Source organism: Embiotoca jacksoni, unplaced genomic scaffold (assembly GCF_022577435.1).
Source record: "Embiotoca jacksoni isolate LCO1_2020_lvr unplaced genomic scaffold, fEmbJac1.0.p SCAF_62, whole genome shotgun sequence".
Classification (NCBI taxonomy): domain Eukaryota; kingdom Metazoa; phylum Chordata; class Actinopteri; family Embiotocidae; genus Embiotoca; species Embiotoca jacksoni.
Genome location: NW_027185417.1, coordinates 422,356 through 448,081, shown reverse-complemented (window position 1 = coordinate 448,081; position 25,726 = coordinate 422,356). Strand labels below are relative to the sequence as shown.

Sequence of the window (25,726 nt, the reverse complement as noted above, 5' to 3'; positions counted from 1 at the left end):
ATGTTTTTCATTTTCATAGATTATAGACTGTATATTAAATAACCTGATTTAATTAGACTAATCGTAGAAATATAAACGTTTTATGTAAAAGGTTCACTATAAAGAAGTTAAATAGCCTATGTATTTGAGCTGTCATATTACAATATTTTTTTACATCTTTATATCTTTAGACTTTAGACGTGCGAATTTATTGATTCACACATTGGGTCGCAATTTAGTCGTCACGACAGCACAGAAACGTATATAATAAAATAAGATAGATAAAAAAAAATATTGTTTAGAAAAAAGTAAGACCAATGAATAAATACACACTCACACTATATATATAAAAAAATAAAAAATAAATAAATATAGCTTGGGATGAATGGAAAGTGTCAGGTGCTATGAAATGAAATACAATATTGGTGAAAGTCCTTTAAGAATGTGAGTTGTTGTTTGGTTTTTTTTTTTCCACAAACGGATGAAGGGAGGAGGCTCCACTTGTTGACTGTGACAGCCGGAGGGACGTGACGCAGACGAGGCTTATAAAGCAGAGCTCGAGGACAAAAGTGAAAGGATTCAGCAGTGAAATCAACCACAGAGCAGCCTCCCGCAAAAGAAACGAAAACTAGATAAATCACTAAAAGACAAAATGGACTGCCAACTTTCCGTAGTTGGTAAGTAAATTGAGACCTTTTATACTCTTGAACAAACTTTTCTCTAATAACTTTAGGGAATTTCCATTTATGCTAAACAAAAAAAGAAAAGAAACGCCCTCTTCAGTCATATCTCGTTGACGGCGGTGTCGAGTTGCTCCCTACATTATAATCACAGGCTATTTATATGCAACCTTGAGACACGTACGTGCATTTGAATACCATATTAACACTCCACAGCATTTCAGAAGGGAAATATTTGACTTTGTACTTCAGTGCCGTTACTTGCTCTAAAAGCCTATAGTTACTTTTTTTTTTAAGATGAAGATGTGATGCAACGGAACAAAGCTGTGTAAAATGCAATATATTGTTGAGTCTGATAAAAAAAAAAAAGGGGGGGGGGGGCTGCAAATAACAGGCTCACACTGGTTTGTTTTCAGGGTATTATATAAAAACATTTTATTATTATTTTGTATTTTTATTATATTTTTTGTTTATAGTTTGTGTGTATGTATTCATTGGTTTTACTTTAAAACAACAACAACAAAAAATCTATCTTATTTCATTGTATACGTATTTGTAGTTTTTTGTTATTGTGTGCACCTTTTTTTTTTTTCCTAACTGTGTTTCCATGCTGCTGTGATGACTACATTTCCCCACTGTGGGATTAATAAAGTCTAACGTCTAAGTCTTTTATGCAAAAATTGTTTTTTTTCCGAGAGCTACTGATTGCAAAAAGTGTAATTTGAAATTTCCAACATCTGTAATATTTTTTAAAACTCTCCCAACAGAACAAGGGTCCCACCTCAGGATTGTGCTTGTCGGGAAAACTGGAGCTGGAAAAAGTGCTGCAGGAAACACCATCTTAAAAAGAAAAGCTTTTTTATCGACATCTTCTGCGTCCTCTGTGACATTAGAGTGTCAGAAGGTGACGTCAGAGTTCGGTGGACAAACGCTGGCTGTGGTCGACACTCCGGGTCTGTTCGACACCAGACTGAGTCAAGATGACGTGAAGAGGGAGATCAAGAAATGCATCTCGTTCGCTGCTCCGGGTCCTCACGTGTTCCTGGTGGTGCTGCAGCCGACCAGGTTCACAAAAGAAGAACAAGACACGGTGAAAATCATCCAGAAGATGTTTGGAAAGAAGGCAGCAGATTACACCATGGCCCTGTTCACCCGCGGAGACGACCTGGAGGCGGACGAAGTCAACATAGATCAGTTAGTTCAAGAGAATCCAGATCTGCGGGGCTTCATCGGCCAGTGTCGTGGAGGATACCATCTTTTCAACAACAGGGACGAGGGTCCCTCTCAGGTCACAGAGCTGCTGAAGAAGATGAACTCGATGGTTCAGATCAACGGAGGCGGCTGCTTCACCAACAAGATGTTTCAAGAAGTCGAGAAAGCCATCGAAGAGGAAACGAAACGTCTTCAGGTTGCAAATGTGTCATTAGGGGCCATTGGAGCAAGAAGACAGGCAGAGTTACACAACTGGTTTATTCAGGGCTGCGAGGTCGGGTCTCTGATTGGAGAGAGATTTGGAGGTCCATTGGGAGCTCAAGTGGGAGCTCAAGTAGGAGGTGTTGTGGGAACTGCAGCTGGACTCGTAGTGGAAACAGCGAAGGAGGCGTGTAATATCCAGTGATAATTCATATTCATTTGATTTGAGCACATTTTATAACTTTTGTTTATTCATCATTTCATTTTTGAACGGCAATCAAATTTAACGATTAATCCAAAAACATTTGAAGTAAAGTTTCCTCCATTGTGCTGTCAGATGTTGTAAAGAAGACGGAGCAGCGAGATGAGTTTTGGCAGAATGTGAGATGTTTAAATGTACTTTTCTAACATGTTAATAAACATACCGAAGGACAACCTGCATCAAGAGCATTATTTAAGGCGTCACGATGAAGATCTAAGTGAATAAAAGTTCCCTGTATGTCACAGTCTTGTTCAATGCGGCTCCAAGTACACATGTAACATAAATTCATATTTCAATTTAAGGGAATAAAAAAAAAAAAAAAAAAGTTGTTAAAATTCAGTGTGGTGAAATTTTCCACGATGACCACCCACGTGTCAAATCTTTTTTTTTTTTTTTAACTTTTACTTTAGTTCCAGTTTATTCTCGACTTTTGTTATTCATCAAAGGAAATAAACTCCTCAACACTTTCCAAGGTTTCTTCACATTAAAAGCCTTCCTGTGAAGGGAAGGCTGCGACACTTTTATTGTGAAAATTCTGGAGGAAGTGCCGAGTGTGTAAAATGACAGCGTATTAGAAAAGTCATGCAGGATGTCATGAGCGGAGTCTGTGCTGCCTGCTCTGATATCCGTGCAGCTCTCGGCTGTAAAAGGACATGACGTAACCAAAGTGGGCGTGGCTAAAAAGCATATTATAACGGGGCAAACATTTAAATGAAACTATTCAGCACCAGAACTCATCAGTGAACCAAAGTCCCAAAATAAAACAAAACAAAACAAAACAAAAGAAAAACAATAAAAGACAAGATGGAGAAAGCTGTTGCTCTACTTGGTAAGTACATTTACAACTTTTATACTCATTTAGTGTTATAAACACACTTTTCTATCCTAAATTTCAGCTTGAGAAAATCTGTTATAACAGCAACTTTCCGTTTGGGTAGGACTTTCCACCATCAGTATCACACGTGCTACACCCAAACAACTTTTTCACAGCACCTGAGCCACTGTAGATTCACAATAAGCTTCGTTTTACAAGCGTTTGGTGATTATTATTTTTATGGTAGACAATGCATTTTTAAACAAATAGCCTATTGTAACTTTAATAGTCCAATATTACATGGAAATGCACAGTTTTTAGTTAAATAACTGACAACTGCTACCACAGCACCTAAGTCCTAAACCCTTGGTGGTTTAACTAGTTTTTAAATCCAACACATTGTTGAAAATGAAGCCAGTTGTTTCTAAATTGTTTGTCTTTTGATATCTTACAAAACGCAGGATGTAGTCAGGGTCACATTTCAGACGTCTGTCAGTTGGTTGTAGATCCACCCAGCAATGATTTTTTTTTTTTTCTTGCATAGTTAAATTTCAGTAAATGGTCAATAATCCAATATCTCAATAGAAATCAAAGATGAAAGAAAAATCTAAATAAATTTGTTTAACACAACTTTGTTTTTTCTGTCTTTCCTCTCCCAGTAATCATCTCACTGTCAGTATTATTGAGAGGAGGGAGGAGCCAAGCTTATGACATCGTGACAGGTATGGAGTAACTGAAGAAAGTACTTGTGCGATAACGACTAGAATTACCCTACTGCCTCCACTAACCACATACGTTGTACGTCAAGCGCATATCAAACTCAGCATCCATCATAAATGTTCCCTCAGTTATGGTTTTGAATAATGGTCAGAAAAGAATGATAATTTATCCTTTTAGATATTTGTGTGAGATGTTGTCATAAGTAATGTGTGAATTATTGAGTTACACAGTTACACTTGAATTCATCCTTATGACCAAGTAAATGTCAGTGCCAAATTTTGAGAAAGTCCTTTGAGGTGCTGCGAGGTCATATTGACCTTGAACTCTGACCTTTGAACACCAAAATCTATGTGATATCATGTGTTCCTGGTGGTGATCCAGCCGGGACGATTCACACCAGAAGAACAAGAAACGGTGAAAATCATTCAGCAGATGTTTGGAGAGAAGTCAGCAGATTACACCATGGCCCTGTTCACCCACGGAGACGACCTGGAGGCCGACGGAGTCACCATCGAAGAATTAATCGGAGAAAATCTGTCTCTCCGTTCATCCATTCAGTGATAATCAATATTAATTTGATTTGACCAAATTTTCTTCGCATCATTACTTCTTTTAGCACAGAGGAGGGAACGTATGAAACATATTTACTGATTGATGTTAAACTCCTGTACATGACTTTGGCTTATATTTTAAGACGCTACAAATTAGGTTGCATCCTGCTCTGAAAAACTAAAGTACAGTGAGTCGATACTTCGGAGATGTTACACCGTCTCTGTAGTTGGTTTCGTCAACGTGTCCTCTGTTAGATTTTGGTTAAATGGCATCATTCACCTCCAGACTAATTAAAGGTAACGCTGCCTTTATTGATTTTAATTTGAACGTTTTGCCTCCACACCTGTGCGAAGGGCAGACCACCGAGCAGTATTAATGGTGCATTTGGAAAGGATGTAACAAAAGGATACATATCAAAACAAAAACAAAAATCCCCATCTGCATCATGTAGACTGACCTCAAGAAACACAAATGCCAAGCTAGCCTGTGAACTACTTCATTAGCGTGCTAACGTTAAACTCGGAATAAGCAGCAAACTTCAGAGTTCCCGCCAATCTCCTCGCGTGTATGTAGATCATGTGAACTTTGTTCACGTGCCGCGCATTGGAAAAAGTAGTCACTAAATGCGAATTTCAAAATAAAAGCTTCAAAAGTAAAAACGAATGCGTGTTTATGTAAAAGTACAGCGTAAACGGGGCGGGGGTTCTTTTCTTGTTGATTGAACTTAAAACCTCAAGGTTAAGGTTTTGTACTTAAACTAGACTTTGCCAGACATATCACAACTACAAAACACAAAACGCATCAGGGAGGCTTTCCAGATTGATATGAAGTAAGAAGCAGGCCCACAGTTAAGTGTCATTTTCCGTATGATGGATTGTTTTTTGCAAACGTTTTTTTAGAGCAGGCGTTGACCGAAATGTGAAATAGACACACTACAGCAAAACGTGAGATAGCCACACTTTGGTCTGTCCAGGCGTGACAGTTTCACACTTTGCCGTGACGCTGGGTTGCGTTCACAGTTTGCTCCTCTAAAAACGACAAAGGTTTTACGTTGATAGACATCCCGCTGTCATCATTAAGTTGTTTAACCTAATCTATGGATGTTGTTTAGTTTTTAGAATATGTATAGTAGCCTACATGTGATTGATTCCTAGAAAAAAAGTATGATTAGTTTACTTGAGTTTGATATTATTCAATAGCTTGCCACAGTTTTATTTTAATACATTAGGAGACTATTTATGTATATCGTGTTTTAATTATTCCCTCAGATATTATCCAATGAGCAGTTGAGTTTTCTACTTTTAATCATGACAGGAAAATGATGTGGGTGTGAATCTGACCGAGACTGTGCAAAAATAGCAGTTTTTGTGCTTTTCTCTTTGTTTGTGTTTTTTTTTCTTTCATTTGAGTTTAAAAATATTGTAATTCTTAGTCCTATTATATCTTTAGGTGTTTTGCTGTAATTAGTTTTGTTCACTGACTGCTCCTTTAATGCTGCTTGACACTATTTCAATCTTTTCCCTTTTTTGGGGGGGGAGGGGGGTTGTAAATTTCACAAATGGAGAACAAAGAACTGAGAAGGTTATTATTGAAAAGTCTCCTTTTTCACGATTTCTCAAAATATGTCTGAACAGCTCTAAATATCATATGGTCAATCCTAAAAATAGAATTTGAAGTTTTATTGTGCTAATTTTAATGATTATATAAATATTTTCAGCTTGGGTTTGTTTGATGATGATATTGGTATTTTGAACGTATTACTGAGGGTAAGTTGTATAACCATGATATTTAGCTATGAAATTGTTCATATTTTTATATTGACCTTAAGGAATATGAGTCCAGAAGCTCCCCAAAATCAGAATAGTCTGGAGGTCACTGAGTTTCTTTTAGATTGATATTGAACTGGTCTCCAAACTTTTTTCCTCCGAGAGCTCCTCATGTTTAGGAACACTTATTCATATCTCAACCCAAACCAGCAGAATCAGCTTATTTTATGTGGACAAAAACAAATGAATAGTAAACACATACATTTTGTATCACAACAGTTTAAATTCAACAGCTTTTTTTTTCTTTTTCTGTAAATGTATTTTACAGACGCAACATTCGGTCAGTGGGCTGTAATATCATGTGTGTCTCCCCTTTTATGTTTTTATCATACAACAAGCTCCGGTGCACTTTTATAACTGACGATTATCGCGAAAACAAATTTCCAAGCTCAGAGAAAAGAATCATGACGTCACTTTTTGCCAGCTCTGACACACGTTGTCCTAAATGAGTCTTCATTGTGGCTCCTCAGAGAAACCTTTATTTAGAAAGCAGTTTGAAGATAATGAACACAAATTGATGCAGCAGTATGAGTCCTGCTGGCTACCCGCCAGTTGTTGCAGCCCTCCACTGCACATTGTTATTTTAAGTTGAAGGGAGGAACCAGAAGGAGACTGAAGTACACAGCTGACCTGAAAGTAACGGCACAACAGCAGAGACTCGACTTCACAGAGCAACCGCCTGATAAAGACCAAACAAACCTGAAAAAAGACAAAATGGCCTCCAGTAAGTACATTTAAATCTTTCAAACACACTTTCTATTCTGTCCTCAGAGGAGGTGTCAGACCACACTTCGACAGATAGCGAACATACTGTTGTATAGAGAGTCAAACGAAGAAGTAAAGTTGAATGAATGTTTACTGTTTGTTTTCCTCTTCTCGTGTACAACAATCTTTTTTGTAAAACTGAAATAAGGACAAAATAAATCACTCAATCAGTATGTATGTCAAAAATAAAAATTACATATCTTTTCTGATGTACCACACAGAATAAAACACTGTGCTAAATTACCTTCCTTTTCAACAAACCGTGGTGGAAAGTTACTTTTACCAAAGTACTGTACTTATTTACATTTTTGAGGTACTTTTACTTTATTAGAGAACAAAAGTAAAACTGTTGCACTATTGTACTGCATCTGATCCTTTGAGTGATTAATCACAAAGAGGAAACATGTTGAATAAAGTTTATGTTGTAATGAAGATGGAGCAGCAAATTGTTTTTGTGTTGATCAAGTAGTGAGTCTAAAAAAGGCAGAGAAGTGATATTTTGGTCGATATATTACAAGTTCTTTATATACGTTTTAACATGTTAATAAAAGCTCACACAAAATGACAATCTGCATCCAGAACATTATTCAAAGAATTATAATATAGACACACATTTTGTATCACAACAGTTTAAATTCAACAGCTTTTTTTCTTTAAACACATTTTACAGACACAACACTCGGTCTGTGGGCTGTAATATAATGTGTCTCCCCTTTTATGTTTTTAACTAACAACAAGCTCCGGTGCACTTTTATAACCGATGACTATCGGAAAAAAAAACATTTCTCCAAGTTCGCGGAAAAGAATCATTACATCACATTTTTCCAGCTCTGACACACGTTGTCCTTAATGAGTTGAATGTCTTCATTGTGGTTCCTCAGAGAAACCTTTATTCAGAAAGTTATGAAGCACAAATTCATGCAGCAGTATGAGTCCTGCTGGCTACCTGCTAGTTGTTGCAGTCCTCCACTGCACACTGTTCTTTTAAGTTGAAGGGAGGGACCAGAAGGAGACTGAAGTACACAGCTGACGTGAAAGTTGATCTATTCAGTAACGGAACAACAGCAGAGACTCGACTTCACAGAGCAACTGCCTGATAAAGACCAAACAAACCTGGAAAAAGACAAAATGGCTTCCAGTAAGTACATTTAAATCTTTCAAACACACTTTCTATACTGATTTCAGTTTGACTTCAACTCTTAAACTGATAAACAAACTTTTTCATGACAAGACCACTTCTGTTATAATGGAAATGCTCTTGGGGAGTTTCCTTTTATGGTAAAAATAAAGATCCGCTGCAGGAACCATTTTAAATCTCATCTAGTGTGCAGTCAACAGTGGTGGAAAGTTACTTTTACTAAAGTACTGTACTTATTTACATTTTTGAGGTACTTTTACTTTATTAGAGAACAAAAGTAAAACTGTTGCACTATTGTACTGCATCTGATCCTTTGAGTGATTCATCACAAAGAGGAAACATGTTGAATAAAGTTTATGTTGTAATGAAGATGGAGCAGCACATTGTTTTTGTGTTGATCAAGTAGTGAGTCTAAAAAAATGCAGAGAAGTGAGATTTAGGTCGATATATTACAAGTTCTTTATATACGTTTTAACATGTTAATAAAAGCTCACACAAAATGACAATATGCATGTAGAACATTATTCAAAACATTATAATATAGACACACATTTTGTACCACAACAGTTTAAATTCAACAGCATTTTTTCTTCAAACACATTTTACAGACACAACATTCAGTCTGTGGGCTATAATATCATGTGTCTCCCCTTTTATGTTTTTAACTAACAACAAACTCCGGTGCACTTTTATAACCGATGATTATCGGAAATTGTTTTTCCATGTTCGCAGAAAAGAATCATTACATCACTTTTTTTCCAGCTCTGACACACGTTGTCCTTAATGAGTTGGATGTCGTCATTGTGGTTCCTCAGAGAAACCTTTATTCAGAAAGTTATGAAGCACAAATTGATGGAGCAGTATGAGTCCTGCTGGCTACCTGCCAGTTGTTGCAGCCCTCCGCTGCACATCCAGTTTTTTTTTTTTAGTTTAAAGGAAGGACCAGAAGGAGACTTAAATACAGAGCTGATGTGAGTTAAATTATTCAACGCCAGGAAATCTGCAGTAACTCGACTTCACAGATCAAGTGCCTGTAAAAGACCAGAAAAATCCTCTAAAAGACGAAATGGCCTCCAGTATGTACATTTCAAACATTCAAACACACTTTTTATAATTTATCTAAGCTTGATTTAAACTATTATACTCATAAACAAACTTTTTCATGGGCGTAACAAGACCACTTCTGTTATAACGGAAATGATCTTGAGGAGTTTACTGTTATGGTGAAATTAAAGATCAGCTGCAGGAACCATCTTAAATCTCATCTAGTGTGCAGTCAACAGTGGTGGAAAGTAACTTTTACCAAAGTACTGTACTTATTTACATTTTTGAGGTACTTTTACTTTATTAGAGAACGGAAGTAAAACTATTGCACTATTGTACTGGATCTAATCCTTTCAGTGATTACTCACAAAGAGGACATGGCTGCAGCCAGCAGGAGTGTGTTTGGATATGAGAGCAGCTCTCAGCTCTGAAAGGACATGACGTGTTCAAAGGGAGTCCTGAAAAAGACCAAATGGACACCAAATATGTTCCACTCTTCAGGCACACTTACAACTTTTACACTAATTTAGAGTTTAAATAATTGTGAGAATTATAATTCTAGAAATTTCAGTTTCAGATTAACGTTGGATAATAAATTTCATCATCCATCTGTTTAACTGAGCTTTGATCAGTTGTATTTCTATAAGAGGGTTTGTCCATATTTTAAGCCTCTTGTTCTTTGTTCCATAAATACATTTTATTTTATTATTAGTGAATGTAAAATATGTTCAGTTTACACATCCAGGATCGATACAGGAGATCATTCCTGCCCACTGCAATCAGACTGTTCAATAGTTCAGCTCTGACCTGATCCATCACACATCAATAATGTTAAATAATGTTGTTTATTTTCATTTAATATTTGTTCATAATGTGAATTTAAAAAAAATATTTTTTTTTTACCACCTCTATTATTTATTCTGTCATTTTTATTGCTTTGCCCTGTATGTGTATATGTTGCTGTTTAATAAAGTATCTATCTATCTATCTATCTATCTATCTATCTATCTATCTATCTATCTATCTATCTATCTATCTATCTATCTATCTATCTATCTATCTATCTATCTATCTATCTATCTATCTATCTATCTATCTATCTATCTATCTATCTATCTATCTATCTATCTATCTATCTATCTATCTATCTATCTATCTATCTATCTATCTATCTATCTATCTATCTATCTATCTATCTATCTATCTATCTATCTATCTATCTATCTATCTATCTATCTATCTATCTATCTATCTATCTATCTATCTATCTATCTATCTATCTATCTATCTATCTATCTATCTATCTATCTATAAAATTTACATCATGTTTCAGTAGTTTTCTAACAAAGTATAATTGTAAATGAAGACCCAGTATTGGAGATAAATTCCCGCCATGACTTCAGTGTTATCCGTCGCAGCCACAACTCATCTGCTGCTCCACAGCTCCTCTTGGATAATTTCTATTTGAGATAAAAGTGCTGAAAGGGACTTCACTCAGCCGGGAGACAGTTATCGTAGTTGAAATACATCATTATCATGAGGGTAGTTTCATGGTTCTGACATGAGAATAGAAAAAAGATATTTCAGAAAATACTGGAATTGATGTCCACTTGGAAAAACTACTGTTTTTATGGAACCTTCACAGGATCAGTGATATTTTTTATTTTATCCTTCAACAGATTCAGAGGAACACATCAGGATTGCCCTTGTTGGGAAAACTGGAGTTGGGAAGAGTGCAACAGGAAACACCATCTTACAAAGAAAAGCTTTTAAATCCACGCTGTGTCCTTCTTCTGTAACATCAGTGTGTCAGAAGGAAACAGGAGAGTTTGATGGTCAAACATTGGCTGTGGTTGATACTCCAGGTCTGTTTGACACCAAGAAAAATGAAGAGGAGGTGAAGAGAGAGATCGCTAGATGCATCTCGTTTGTTTCTCCTGGTCCTCATGTGTTCCTGGTGGTGCTGCAGCCCTTCAGATTCACAAAAGAAGAACAAGAAACAGTAAAAATGATTCAGAAGTGTTTTGGAAAGAAGTCAGCAGATTACACCATAGCCCTGTTCACCGGCGGAGACAACCTGGAGGCAGATGGAGGCACTATTGAGCAATTCATTCTTCAAAACCAAGATCTCAGTCGCTTCGTCGGTCAGTGTCGTGGAGGATATCACGTCTTTAACAACAGAAACAAGGATCCCTCTCAGGTCACAGAGCTGCTGAAGAAGATCAACTCGATGGTTCAGAGAAATGGAGGAAAGCACTACACCAATGAGATGTTTGTAGAGGCTGAGAAAGCCATAAGAGAAGAAAAGAAACGACTTCTAAAAGAAAATCCAGATATGGATGACAAAGAAGCAAGAAGAAAGGCGGAAGAAGAGAACCAGTTTACCGTGGCTCATCGATCCACAGCTATAGTACTTAGCGTAGCTGGTGCTGGAGCTGGTGCTGGAGCTCTCTATGGAGCTGAAGTTGGAAGTGTGGGGGGTCCAGCGGAAGCTGCAGTGGGAGCTGCAGTGGGAACTGTAGTGGGATGTATAGCAGCGTTAGTGAACGAGAAAGTATGTATTATACAGTGATAATCCATATTAATGGCATCTGCCATTTCATTTAACATATTATCCTCACTAACAGGCTGTTTTCTGTTCATTGTAGAGATGCAGGGCTTCTAAATTTAACGAATCGATATTGATTATTCATTATGTGATTAATAACCAACTTTCAATGTAGCTGCTTGATGATTTAGTCTTAAAATTATGAGCTTAAAAGGCATAACAGTGAAACTTTGGCTTTTTTTCCATGTACTTTATACATGGATTCTATGTACTTTATACATGTCTTCCATGTACTTTATAGATGTCTTCCATGTACTTTATACATGTATTCCATGTATTTTAGACATGTGTTCCGTGTACTTTATACTTATATTCCATGTACTTTATACACGTATTCCATGTACTTTATACATGTGTTCCATGTACTTTATGCGTTCATATGTTGTAATAACAATAAACAAATAACAGGACAATCTGCATCCAGACAGTTATTCAGGGTGTCCATGTTTCTACGAACCGATGTCCAACCAGGAAAAGTTACGTCACCTGAAGGCGTCTGACTGAACCGTTATTTCAGTTTTCAGATTTTACAAAAACATGAAACCAGTAAATGTTGAAGACGGGCCGGACATAGACGTCATATCTAAAAGGACATGACGTGTTCAAAGGGAGGCTCCAGGACCAGATGATGATGAACAGATGAGAGTGAAAGTATTTATGACCAGAGTGCCAATAGTGAGTCAACATCACAGATAAACTGCCTGAAAAAGACCAAATGGAAACCAAATATGTTCCACTCTTTCGGCACACTTACAACTTTTACACTATTTTAGAGTTTAAATAATTATGATTATTATAATTATAGAAATGTCAGTTCCAGATTAAATTTGCTAATACATTTCATCATCCACCTGTTTAACTGAGCTTTGATCAGTTGTATTTCTATAAGAGGGTTTGTCCATATTTTAAGTCTCTTGTTCTTTGTTCCATAAATACATTTTACTTTATTATTAGTGAATGTAAAATATGTTCAGTTTACACATCCAGGATCGATACAGGAGATCATTCCTGACCACTGCAATCAGACTGTTCAATAGTTCAGCTCTGACCTGATCCATAACACATCAATAATTTTAAATAATGTTGTTTATTTTCCTTTAATATTTGTTCATAATGTGAATTTACAAAAAAAAATAATTTTTTTTTACCACCTCTATTATTTATTCTGTCATTTTTATTGCTTTGCCCAGTACGTGTATATGTTGCTGTTTAATAAAGTATCTATCTATCTATCTATCTATCTATCTATCTATCTATCTATCTATCTATCTATCTATCTATCTATCTATCTATCTATCTATCTATCTATCTATCTATCTATCTATCTATCTATCTATCTATCTATCTATCTATCTATCTATCTATCTATCTATCTATCTATCTATCTATCTATCTATCTATCTATCTATCTATCTATCTATCTATCTATCTATCTATCTATCTATCTATCTGTATATATGTATATATGTATATATGTATATATGTATCTATATATATATATATAATTTCCAGCATGTTTCAGTAGTTTTCTAACAAAGTATAATTGTAAATGAAGCCCCAGCATTGGAGATAAAATCCCGTCAGGGTTTTTTAGGTAGAGGGAAGTTTTATGGGTCTGACATGAGAATAGAAAACAGATATTTCAGAAAATACTGGAATTGATGTCCACTTGGAAAAACTACTATTTTTATGGAACCTTCACAGGATCAGTAATATTTTGTATTTTATCCTTCAACAGATCGAGAGGAACACATCAGGATTGCCCTTGTTGGGAAAACTGGAGTTGGGAAGAGTGCAACAGGAAACACCATCTTGCAAAGAAAAGCTTTTATATCCACGATGTGTCCTTCTTCTGTGACATCAGAGTGTCAGAAGGAAACAGGAGAGTTTGATGGTCAAACACTGGCTGTGGTTGATACTCCAGGTCTGTTTGATACCAAGAAAAATCAAGAGGAGGTGAAGAGAGAGATCGCTAGATGCATCTCGTTGGTTTCTCCTGGTCCTCATGTGTTCCTGGTGGTGATCCAGTTCGGCCGATTCACAAAAGAAGAACAAGAAACAGTGAAAATGATTCAGAAGTGTTTTGGAGAGAATTCAGCAGATTACACCATGGCCCTTTTCACCCGCGGAGACGACCTGGAGGAAGAGGGAGTCACCATTGAAGAATTCATTGATGAATTGAAAGATCTCCGTGACTTCGTCGGTCAGTGTCGTGGAGGATATCACGTCTTTAACAACAGAAACAAGGATCCCTCTCAGGTCAGCGAGCTGATGAAGAAGATCAACTCGATGATTCAGAGAAATGAAGGAAGATACTTCACCAATGAGATGTTTGAAGAGGCCAAGAAAGCCATAAGAGAAGAGATGGAACGACTTCAAAAGGGAAATCCTGATTTGGATGATGAAGAAGCAAGAAGACGGGCGGAGGAAAACAACCCGTTTGCTGCAGTGCTTTCCAGCGCTGCTGTTGGAAATGTGTTTGGTCCACTGGAAGCTGCAGTGAGAGCTTTAGTGGAAGCTATAACTGCGTTAATAATCGGGAAGAAATGTGTTATACAGTGATTATCAATATTAATGGGATCTGCCTTTTCACTTAACATATTATCCTCACTAACAGGCTGTTTTCTGTTCATTGTAGAAACGCAGGGCTTCTAAATTTAACTAATCGCTATTGATTATTCGTTAAGTGATTAACAACCAACTTTCAATGGAGCTGCTTGATGATTTAGTCTTAAAATTATGAGCTTAAAAGGTAGAACAATGAAATTTTGGCTTTATTTCCATGTACTTTATACATGTGTTCCATGTACTTTATGCGTTTATATTTTACAATAACAATAAACAAATCACAGGACAATCTGCATCCAGACAGTTATTCAGGGTGTTCATGTTTCTACTAACCGATGTCCCACCAGGAAAAGTTACGTCACCTGAAGGCGTCTGACTGAACCGTTATTTCAGATTTCAGATTTTACATAAACATTAAACAAATAAATGTTTAAGACGGGCCGGATATCAATATAAAGTGTGTGTAATATGTGTAACAGGATATTCTGGAGCCAGAAGGATGTGACTGAGAGTCTCAACTGATTTAAGAGGCGACATCGAGCTTGGAGGTTTTCGACTGAGGACTTGGTAGTCCTGACTTTATTCACAAAGAGGAAACATTTTGAATAAAGTTTCTTTCCTTGTGCTCTCACAATATATTTTATAATGAAGATGGAGCAGCAATTGTTTTGTGTTGATCAAGTAGTGAGTCAAAAAAATTATGAGAAGTGAGATTTAGATTACAAGTTCTTTATATACATTTTAATATGTTAATAAAAGCTAGCACAAAATGACAATCTGAATAAAGAACATTATTCAAAACATTATAATATAGACACACATTTTGTATCACAACAGTTTAAATTCAGCAGCTTTTTTACATTAAACACATTTTACAGACACAACACTCAGTCTGTTGGCTGTAATATCATATGTGTCTCCAAACAAACTCCGGTGCACTTTTATAACTGATGATTATCGCAATTTTTTTTACCATGTTCGCAGAAAAGAATCATTACATCATTTTTTTCCAGCTCTGACACACGTTGTCCTTAATGAGTTGGATGTCTTCATTGTGGTTCCTCAGAGAAACCTTTATTCAGAAAGTTATGAAGCACAAATTGATGGAGCAGTATGAGTCCTGCTGGCTACCTGCTAGTTGTTGCAGCCCTCCGCTGCACATCCAGTTTTTTTTTTTTAGTTTAAAGGAAGGACCAGAAGGAGACTTAAACACAGAGCTGATGTGAGTTAAATTATTCAACGCCAGGAAATCTGCAGTAACTCGACTTCACAGATCAACCGCCTGTAAAAGACCAGAAATACCCTGTAAAAGACGAAATGGCCTCCACTAAGTACATTTAAAATTTTCAAACACACTTTTTATAATTTATCTCAGCTTTATTTAAACTATTATACTCATAAACAAACCTTTTCATGGGCGTGACAAGACCATTTCCGTTATAACGGAAATGCTCTTGAGGAGTTTCCTGTTATGGTAAAAATATAGATCAGCTGCAGGAACCCTCTTAAATCTCATCTAGTGTGCAGTCAACAGTGGTGGAAAGTTACTTTTACCAAAGTACTGTACTTATTTACAATTTTGAGGTATTTTTACTTTAATAGAGAACGAAAGTAAAACTATTGCACTATTGTACTGCATCTGATCCTTTGAGTGATTACTCACAAAGAAGGAAACATGTTGAATAAAGTTTATGTTGTAATGAAGATGGAGCAGCAAATTGTTTTTGTGTTGATCAAGTAGTGAGTCTAAAAAAGGCAGAGAAGTGATATTTTGGTCGATATATTACAAGTTCTTTATATACGTTTTAACATGTTAATAAAAGCTCACACAAAATGAAAATTTGCATCTAGAACATTATTCAAAACATTATAATATAGACACACATTTTGTATCACAACAGTTTAAATTCAACAGCATTTTTTCTTTAAACACATTTTACAGACACAACACTCGGTCTGTGGGCTGTAATATAAGTGTCTCCCCTTTTATGTTTTTAACTAACAACAAGCTCCGGTGCACTTTTATAACCGATGATTATCGGAAAAAAAAACATTTCTCCAAGTTCGCAGAAAAGAATCATTACATCACATTTTTCCAGCTCTGACACACGTTGTCCTTAATGAGTTGGATGACTTCATTGTGGTTCCTCAGAGAAACCTTTATTCAGAAAGTTATGAAGCACAAATTGATGGAGCAGTATGAGTCCTGCTGGCTACCTGCTAGTTGTTGCAGTCCTCCACTGCACACTGTTATTTTAAGTTGAAGGCAGGGACCAGAAGGAGACTGAAGTACACAGCTGACGTGAAAGTTGAACTATTCAGTAACGGAACAACAGCAGAGACTCGACTTCACAGAGCAACGGCCTGATAAAGACCAAACAAACCTGGAAAAAGACAAAATGGCTTCCAGTAAGTACATTTAAATCTTTCAAACACACTTTCTATACTGATTTCAGTTTGACTTCAACTCTTAAACTGATAAACAAACTTTTTCATGACAAGACCACTTCTGTTATAACGGAAATGCTCTTGGGGAGTTTCCTTTTATGGTAAAAATAAAGATCCGCTGCAGGAACCATTTTAAATCTCATCTAGTGTGCAGTCAACAGTGGTGGAAAGTTACTTTTACTAAAGTACTGTACTTATTTACATTTTTTTAGGTACTTTTACTTTATTAGAGAACAAAAGTAAAACTGTTGCACTATTGTACTGCATCTGATCCTTTGAGTGATTCATCACAAAGAGGAAACATGTTGAATAAAGTTTATGTTGTAATGAAGATGGAGCAGCACATTGTTTTTGTGTTGATCAAGTAGTGAGTCTAAAAAAATGCAGAGAAGTGAGATTTAGGTCGATATATTACAAGTTCTTTATATACGTTTTAACATGTTAATAAAAGCTCACACAAAATGACAATATGCATGTAGAACATTATTCAAAACATTGTAATATTTTTTTTCTCTCTTTGGTTTAAAACGCGGTTTGTTTGTTTGTTTGTTGTTTGGTTGGTTTGTTTTTCTGCCGTCGGAGGCGTTTCCGATATCGGCAACGCGCGACTAAAACGAAGTCCATCCTTATTTAACGTTAGTCACCACTGGGAGAACAAAACAAAAGAAAAAAAACCAAAACACGCAGGTTTTTATTATTTGCATCCGATTTCTGCAGCGCGATCCGATAGGTTTTTTATTCAAAACATTATAATATAGACACATATTTTGTATCACAACAGTTTAAATTCAACAGCATTTTTTCTTTAAACACATTTTACAGACACAACACTCGGTCTGTGGGCTGTAATATAATGTGTCTCCCCTTTTATGTTTTTAACTAACAACAAGCTCCGGTGCACTTTTATAACCGATGATTATCGGAAATTGTTTTTCCATGTTCGCAGAAAAGAATCATTACATCACTTTTTTTCCAGCTCTGACACACGTTGTCCTAAATGAGTTGGATGTCGTCATTGTGGTTCCTCAGAGAAACCTTTATTCAGAAAGTTATGAAGCACAAATTGATGGAGCAGTATGAGTCCTGCTGGCTACCTGCTAGTTGTTGCAGCCCTCCGCTGCACATCCAGGTTTTTTTTTTAGTTTAAAGGAAGGACCAGAAGGAGACTTAAATACAGAGCTGATGTGAGTTAAATTATTCAACGCCAGGAAATCTGCAGTAACTCGACTTCACAGATCAACCGCCTGTAAAAGACCAGAAAAATCCTCTAAAAGACGAAATGGCCTCCAGTAAGTACATTTAAAACATTCAAACACACTTTTTATAATTTATCTAAGCTTGATTTAAACTATTATACTCATAAACAAACTTTTTCATGGGCGTAACAAGACCACTTCTGTTATAACGGAAATGATCTTGAGGAGTTTACTGTTATGGTGAAATTAAAGATCAGCTGCAGGAACCATCTTAAATCTCATCTAGTGTGCAGTCAACAGTGGTGGAAAGTTACTTTTACTAAACTACTGTACTTATTTACATTTTTGAGGTACTTTTACTTTATTAGAGAACGGAAGTAAAACTGTTGCACTATTGTACTGCATCTGATCCTTTGAGTGATTACTCACAAAGAGGAAACATGTTGAATAAAGTTTATGTTGTAATGAAGATGGAGCAGCAAATTGTTTTTGTGTTGATCAAGTAGTGAGTCTAAAAAAGGCAGAGAAGTGATATTTTGGTCGATATATTACAAGTTCTTTATATACGTTTTAACATGTTAATAAAAGCTCACACAAAATGAAAATTTGCATCTAGAACATTATTCAAAACATTATAATATAGACACACATTTTGTATCACAACAGTTTAAATTCAACAGCTTTTTTTCTTTAAACACATTTTACAGACACAACACTCGGTCTGTGGGCTGTAATATAATGTGTCTCCCCTTTTATGTTTTTAACTAACAACAAGCTCCGGTGCACTTTTATAACCGATGATTATCGGAAAAAAAAACATTTCTCCAAGTTCGCAGAAAAGAATCATTACATCACATTTTTCCAGCTCTGACACACGTTGTCCTTAATGAGTTGGATGACTTCATTGTGGTTCCTCAGAGAAACCTTTATTCAGAAAGTTATGAAGCACAAATTCATGGAGCAGTATGAGTCCTGCTGGCTACCTGCCAGTTGTTGCAGTCCTCCGCTGCACACTGTTATTTTAAGTTGAAGGGAGGAACCAGAAGGAGACTGAAGTACACAGCTGACGTGAAAGTTGAACTATTCAGTAACGGAACAACAGCAGAGACTCGACTTCACAGAGCAACGGCCTGATAAAGACCAAACAAACCTGGAAAAAGACAAAATGGCTTCCAGTAAGTACATTTAAATCTTTCAAACACACTTTCTATACTGATTTCAGTTTGACTTCAACTCTTAAACTGATAAACAAACTTTTTCATGACAAGACCACTTCTGTTATAACGGAAATGCTCTTGGGGAGTTTCCTTTTATGGTAAAAATAAAGATCCGCTGCAGGAACCATTTTAAATCTCATCTAGTGTGCAGTCAACAGTGGTGGAAAGTTACTTTTACTAAACTACTGTACTTATTTACATTTTTTAGGTACTTTTACTTTATTAGAGAACAAAAGTAAAACTGTTGCACTATTGTACTGCATCTGATCCTTTGAGTGATTCATCACAAAGAGGAAACATGTTGAATAAAGTTTATGTTGTAATGAAGATGGAGCAGCACATTGTTTTTGTGTTGATCAAGTAGTGAGTCTAAAAAAATGCAGAGAATTGAGATTTAGGTCGATATATTACAAGTTCTTTATATACGTTTTAACATGTTAATAAAAGCTAGCACAAAATGACAATATGCATGTAGAACATTATTCAAAACATTGTAATATTTTTTTTCTCTCTTTGGTTTAAAACGCGGTTTGTTTGTTTGTTTGTTGTTTGGTTGGTTTGTTTTTCTGCCGTCGGAGGCGTTTCCGATATCGGCAACGCGCGACTAAAACGAAGTCCATCCTTATTTAACGTTAGTCACCACTGGGAGAACAAAACAAAAGAAAAAAAACCAAAACACGCAGGTTTTTATTATTTGCATCCGATTTCTGCAGCGCGATCCGATAGGTTTTTTATTCAAAACATTATAATATAGACACATATTTTGTATCACAACAGTTTAAATTCAACAGCTTTTTTTCTTTAAACACATTTTACAGACACAACACTCGGTCTGTGGGCTGTAATATAATGTGTCTCCCCTTTTATGTTTTTAACTAACAACAAGCTCCGGTGCACTTTTATAACCGATGATTATCGGAAATTGTTTTTCCATGTTCGCAGAAAAGAATCATTACATCACTTTTTTTCCAGCTCTGACACACGTTGTCCTTAATGAGTTGGATGTCGTCATTGTGGTTCCTCAGAGAAACCTTTATTCAGAAAGTTATGAAGCACAAATTGATGGAGCAGTATGAGTCCTGCTGGCTACCTGCCAGTTGTTGCAGCCCTCCGCTGCACATCCAGTTTTTTTTTTTTAGTTTAAAGGAAGGACCAGAAGGAGACTTAAATACAGAGCTGATGTGAGTTAAATTATTCAACGCCAGGAAATCTGCAGTAACTCGACTTCACAGATCAAGTGCCTGTAAAAGACCAGAAAAATCCTCTAAAAGACGAAATGGCCTCCAGTAAGTACATTTAAAACATTCAAACACACTTTTTATAATTTATCTAAGCTTGATTTAAACTATTATACTCATAAACAAACTTTTTCATGGGCGTAACAAGACCACTTCTGTTATAACGGAAATGATCTTGAGGAGTTTACTGTTATGGTGAAATTAAAGATCAGCTGCAGGAACCATCTTAAATCTCATCTAGTGTGCAGTCAACAGTGGTGGAAAGTAACTTTTACCAAAGTACTGTACCAATTTACATTTTTGAGGTACTTTTACTTTATTGGAGAACGGAAGTAAAACTATCGCAGTATTGTACTGCATCTAATCCTTTCAGTGATTACTCACAAATAGGACATGGCTGCAGCCAGCAGGAGTGTGTTTGGATATGAGAGCAGCTCTCAGCTCTGAAAGGACATGACGTGTTCAAAGGGAGTCCTGAAAAAGACCAAATGGACACCAAATATGTTCCACTCTTCAGGCACACTTACAACTTTTACACTAATTTAGAGATTAAATAATTATGATAATTATAATTCTACAAATTTCAGTTTCAGATTAATTTTGGTGCTAAAATTCATCATCCATCTGTTTAACTGAGCTTTAATCAGTTGTATTTTTCTAAGAGGGTTTGTCCATATTTTAAGCCTCTTGTTCTTTGTTCCATAAATACATTTTATTTTATTATTAGTGAATGTAAAATATGTTCAGTTTACACATCCAGGATCGATACAGGAGATCATTCCTGCCCACTGCAATCAGACTGTTCAATAGCTCAGCTCTGACCTGATCCATCACACGTCAATAATGTTAAATAATGTTGTTTATTTTAATTTAATATTTGTTCATAATGTGAATTTAAAAAAATATATTTTTTTTACCACCTCTATTATTTATTCTGTCATTTTTATTGCTTTGCCCTGTATGTGTATGTGTTGCTGTTTAATAAAGTATCTATCTATCTATCTATCTATCTATCTATCTATCTATCTATCTATCTATCTATCTATCTATCTATCTATCTATCTATCTATCTATCTATCTATCTATCTATCTATCTATCTATCTATCTATCTATCTATCTATCTATCTATCTATCTATCTATCTATCTATCTATCTATCTATCTATTTATCTATCTATCTAACTATGAAATTACCAGCATGTTTCAGTAGTTTTCTAACAAAGTATAATTGTTAACGAAGACCCATTATTGGAGATAAATTCCCGTCATGACTTCAGTGTTATCCGTCGCAGCCACAACTCATCTGCTGCTCCACAGCTCCTCTTGGAGAATTTCTATTTGAGATAAAAGTGCTGAAAGGGACTTCAGTCAGCCCGGAGACTGTTATCGTAGTTGAAATACATCATTATCTTGAGGGTAGTTTTATGGTTCTGACATGAGAATAGAAAACAGATATTTCAGAAAATGCTAGAATTGATGTCCACTTGGAAAAACTACTGTTTTTATGGAACCTTCACAGGATCAGTGATATTGTTTTATTTTATCCTTCAACAGATTCAGAGGAACACATCCGGATTGCCCTTGTTGGGAAAACTGGAGTTGGGAAGAGTGCAACAGGAAACACCATCTTACAAAGAAAAGCTTTTATATCCACGCTGCGTCCTTCTTCTGTGACATCAGTGTGTAAGAAGGAAACAGGAGAGTTTGGTGCTCAAAGTCTGGCAGTGGTTGATACTCCAGGTCTGTTTGATACCAAGAAAAATCAAGAGGAGGTGAAGAGAGAGATCGCTAGATGCATCTCGTTTGTTTCTCCTGGTCCTCATGTGTTCCTGGTGGTGCTGCAGCTCGGCAGATTCACAAAAGAAGAACAAGAAACAGTGAAAATCATCCAGAAGATGTTTGGAAATACGTCAGCAGATTACACCGTAGCCCTGTTCACCGGTGGAGACAACCTGGAGGCAGATGGAGGCACTATTGAGCAATTCATTTTTCAAAACCAAGATCTCAGTCGCTTCGTCGGTCAGTGTCGTGGAGGACATCACGTCTTTAACAACAGAAACAAGGATCCCTCTCAGGTCACAGAGCTGCTGATGAAGATCAACTTGATGGTTCAGAGAAATGGAGGAAGATACTTCACCAATGAGATGTTTCAACAGGTCGAGGAAGCCATAAAATTAGAAACGGTACAAGTTCAACAGCTAAATCCATATATGTCTGATGCAGAAGCAAGAAGAAAGGCGGAAGAAGAGAACCAGTTTAACGTGGCTCTTCGATCCACAGCTATAGTACTTAGCGTAGCTGGTGCTGGAGCTCTCCTTGGAGCTGAAGTTGGAAGTGTGGGGGGTCCAGCGGGAGCTGCAGTGGGAGCTGCAGTGGGAACTGTAGTGGGAGGTATAACAGCGTTAGTGAGCGAGAAAGTATGTGTTATACAGTGATAATCCATATTAATGGCATCTGCCATTTCATTTAACATATTATCCTCACTAACAGGCTGTTTTCTGTTCATTGTAGAGATGCAGGGCTTCTAAATTTAACTAATCGCTATTGATTATTCATTATGTGATTAACAACCAACTTTCAATGTAGCTGCTTGATGATTTAGTCTTAAAATTGTGAGCTTAAAAGGCATAACAGTGAAACTTTGGCTTTTTTTCCATTTACTTTATACATGGATCCTATGTACTTTAAAATGTGTTCCATGTACTTTATACGTGTCTTCCATGTACTTTATACATGTCTTCCATGTACTTTATACATGTATTCCATGTATTTTAGACATGTGTTCCGTGTACTTTATACTTATATTCCATGTACTTTATACACGTATTCCATGTACTTTATACATGTGTTCCATGTACTTTATGCGTTCATATGTTGTAATAACAATAAACAAATAACAGGACAATATGCATCCAGACAGTTATTCAGGGTGTCCATGTTTCTACGAACCGATGTCCAAACAGGAAAAGTTACGTCACCTGAAGGCGTCTGACTGAACCGTTATTTCAGTTTTCATATTTTACAAAAACATTAAACAAGTAAATGTTGAAGACGTGCCGGATATAGACGTCATATCTAAAAGGACATGACGTGTTCAAAGGGAGGCTCCAGGACCAGATGATGATGAACGGATGAGAGTGAAAGTATTTATGACCAGAGTGCCAATAGTGAGTCAACATCACAGATAAACTGCCTGAAAAAGACCAAATGGAAACCAAATATGTTCCACTCTTTCGGCACACTTACAACTTTTACACTATTTTAGAGTTTAAATAATTATGATAATTATAATTCTACAAATTTCAGTTTCAGATTAATTTTGGTGCTAAAATTCATCATCCATCTGTTTAACTGAGCTTTAATCAGTTGTATTTTTCTAAGAGGGTTTGTCCATATTTTAAGTCTCTTTTTCTTTGTTCCATAAATACATTTTAATTTATTATTAGTGAATGTAAAATATGTTCAGTTTACACATCCAGGATCGAAACAGGAGATCATTCCTGACCACTGCAATCACTGTTCAATAGTTCAGCTCTGACCTGACCCATCACGCATCAATAATGTTAAATAATGTTGTTTATTTTAATTTAATATTTGTTCACAATGTGCATTTTAAAAAAAGTTATATTTTTTTAACACCTCTTATTTATTCTGTCATTTTTATTGCTTTGCCCAGTATGTGTATATGTTGCTGTTTAATAAAGTATCTATCTATCTATCTATCTATCTATCTATCTATCTATCTATCTATCTATCTATCTATCTATCTATCTATCTATCTATCTATCTATCTATCTATCTATCTATCTATCTATCTATCTATCTATCTATCTATCTATCTATCTATATATATATATAAAATTTCCAGCATGTTTCAGTAGTTTTCTAACAAAGTATAATTGTAAATGAAGCCCCAGCATTGGAGATAAAATCCCGTCAGGGTTTTTTATGTAGAGGGTAGTTTTATGGGTCTGACATGAGAATAGAAAACAGATATTTCAGAAAATACTGGAATTGATGTCCACTTGGAAAAACTACTGTTTTTATGGAACCTTCACAGGATCAGTAATATTTTGTATTTTATCCTTCAACAGATCGAGAGGAACACATCAGGATTGCCCTTGTTGGGAAAACTGGAGTTGGGAAGAGTGCAACAGGAAACACCATCTTGCAAAGAAAAGCTTTTAAATCCACGCTGTGTCCTTCTTCTGTAACATCAGAGTGTCAGAAGGAAACAGGAGAGTTTGATGGTCAAACACTGGCTGTGGTTGATACTCCAAGTCTGTTTGATACCAAGAAAAATCAAGAGGAGGTGAAGAGAGAGATCGCTAGATGCATCTCGTTGGTTTCTCCTGGTCCTCATGTGTTCCTGGTGGTGATCCAGTTCGGCCGATTCACAAAAGAAGAACAAGAAACAGTGAAAATGATTCAGAAGTGTTTTGGAGAGAATTCAGCAGATTACACCATGGCCCTGTTCACCCGCGGAGACGACCTGGAGGAAGAGGGAGTCACCATTGAAGAATTCATTGATGAAATGAAAGATCTCCGTGACTTCGTCGGTCAGTGTCGTGGAGGATATCACGTCTTTAACAACAGAAACAAGGATCCCTCTCAGGTCAGCGAGCTGATGAAGAAGATCAACTCGATGGTTCAGAGAAATGAAGGAAGATACTTCACCAATGAGATGTTTGAAGAGGCCAAGAAAGCCATAAGCGAAGAGATGGAACGACTTCAAAAAGAAAATCCAGATTTGGATGATGAAGAAGCAAGAAGACGGGCGGAGGAAAACAACCCGTTTGCTGCAGTGCTTTCCAGCGCTGCTGGTGGAAATGTGTTTGGTCCACTGGAAGCTGCAGTGAGAGCTTTAGTGGAAGCTATAACTGCATTAAGAATCGAGAAGAAATGTGTTATACAGTGATTATTAATATTAATGTAATCTGCCTTTTCACTTAACATATTATCCTCACTAACAGGCTGTTTTCTGTTCATTGTAGAAACGCAGGGCTTCTAAATTTAACTAATAGCTATTGATTATTCGTTATGTGATTAATAACCAACTTTCAATGGAGCTGCTTGATGATTTAGTCTTAAAATTGTGAGCTTAAAATGTAGAATAGTGAAATTTTGGCTTTTTTTCCCATGTACTTTATACATGTATTCCATGTACTTTATACATGTATTCCATGTACTTTATACAAGTTTATCATGTACTTTAAGCATTCATATGTTGTAATAACAATAAACAAATCACAGGACAA

At 36.2% G+C, this 25,726-nt stretch overlaps 2 protein-coding genes across 2 annotated transcripts; both read left to right on the top strand.

The window, feature by feature from the left end:
• Positions 1-516: 516 nt before the first annotated feature.
• Positions 517-25,726, top strand: LOC138213621 (GTPase IMAP family member 8-like). The gene is made up of 9 exons (XM_069174848.1): positions 517-656; positions 1,427-2,273; positions 3,808-3,820; positions 4,250-4,372; positions 8,050-8,149; positions 13,540-14,359; positions 14,849-14,870; positions 19,089-19,188; positions 24,563-25,726. Exons 1-9 carry the CDS (start codon positions 632-634, stop codon positions 25,384-25,386), a joined length of 2,874 nt encoding a protein of 957 aa, XP_069030949.1. The 5' UTR covers positions 517-631; the 3' UTR covers positions 25,387-25,726.
• On the top strand, positions 20,481-23,373 carry LOC138213590 (GTPase IMAP family member 7-like). The gene is made up of 2 exons (XM_069174814.1): positions 20,481-20,516; positions 22,023-23,373. Exons 1-2 carry the CDS (start codon positions 20,507-20,509, stop codon positions 22,901-22,903), a joined length of 891 nt encoding a protein of 296 aa, XP_069030915.1. The 5' UTR covers positions 20,481-20,506; the 3' UTR covers positions 22,904-23,373.

What these genes read in the sequence shown, in the direction of transcription:
- LOC138213621 (XM_069174848.1), top strand. Translation starts at nt 632, where the DNA reads ATGGACTGCCAACTTTCCGTAGTTG. An exon ending in TATTCTGGAGCCAGAAGGAT is followed by an intron (nt 14,871 to 19,088) that starts GTGACTGAGAGT and finishes CTGACGTGAAAG; the next exon opens with TTGAACTATTCAGTAACGGA. An exon ending in AAAAGACAAAATGGCTTCCA is followed by an intron (nt 19,189 to 24,562) that starts GTAAGTACATTT and finishes ATCCTTCAACAG; the next exon opens with ATCGAGAGGAACACATCAGG.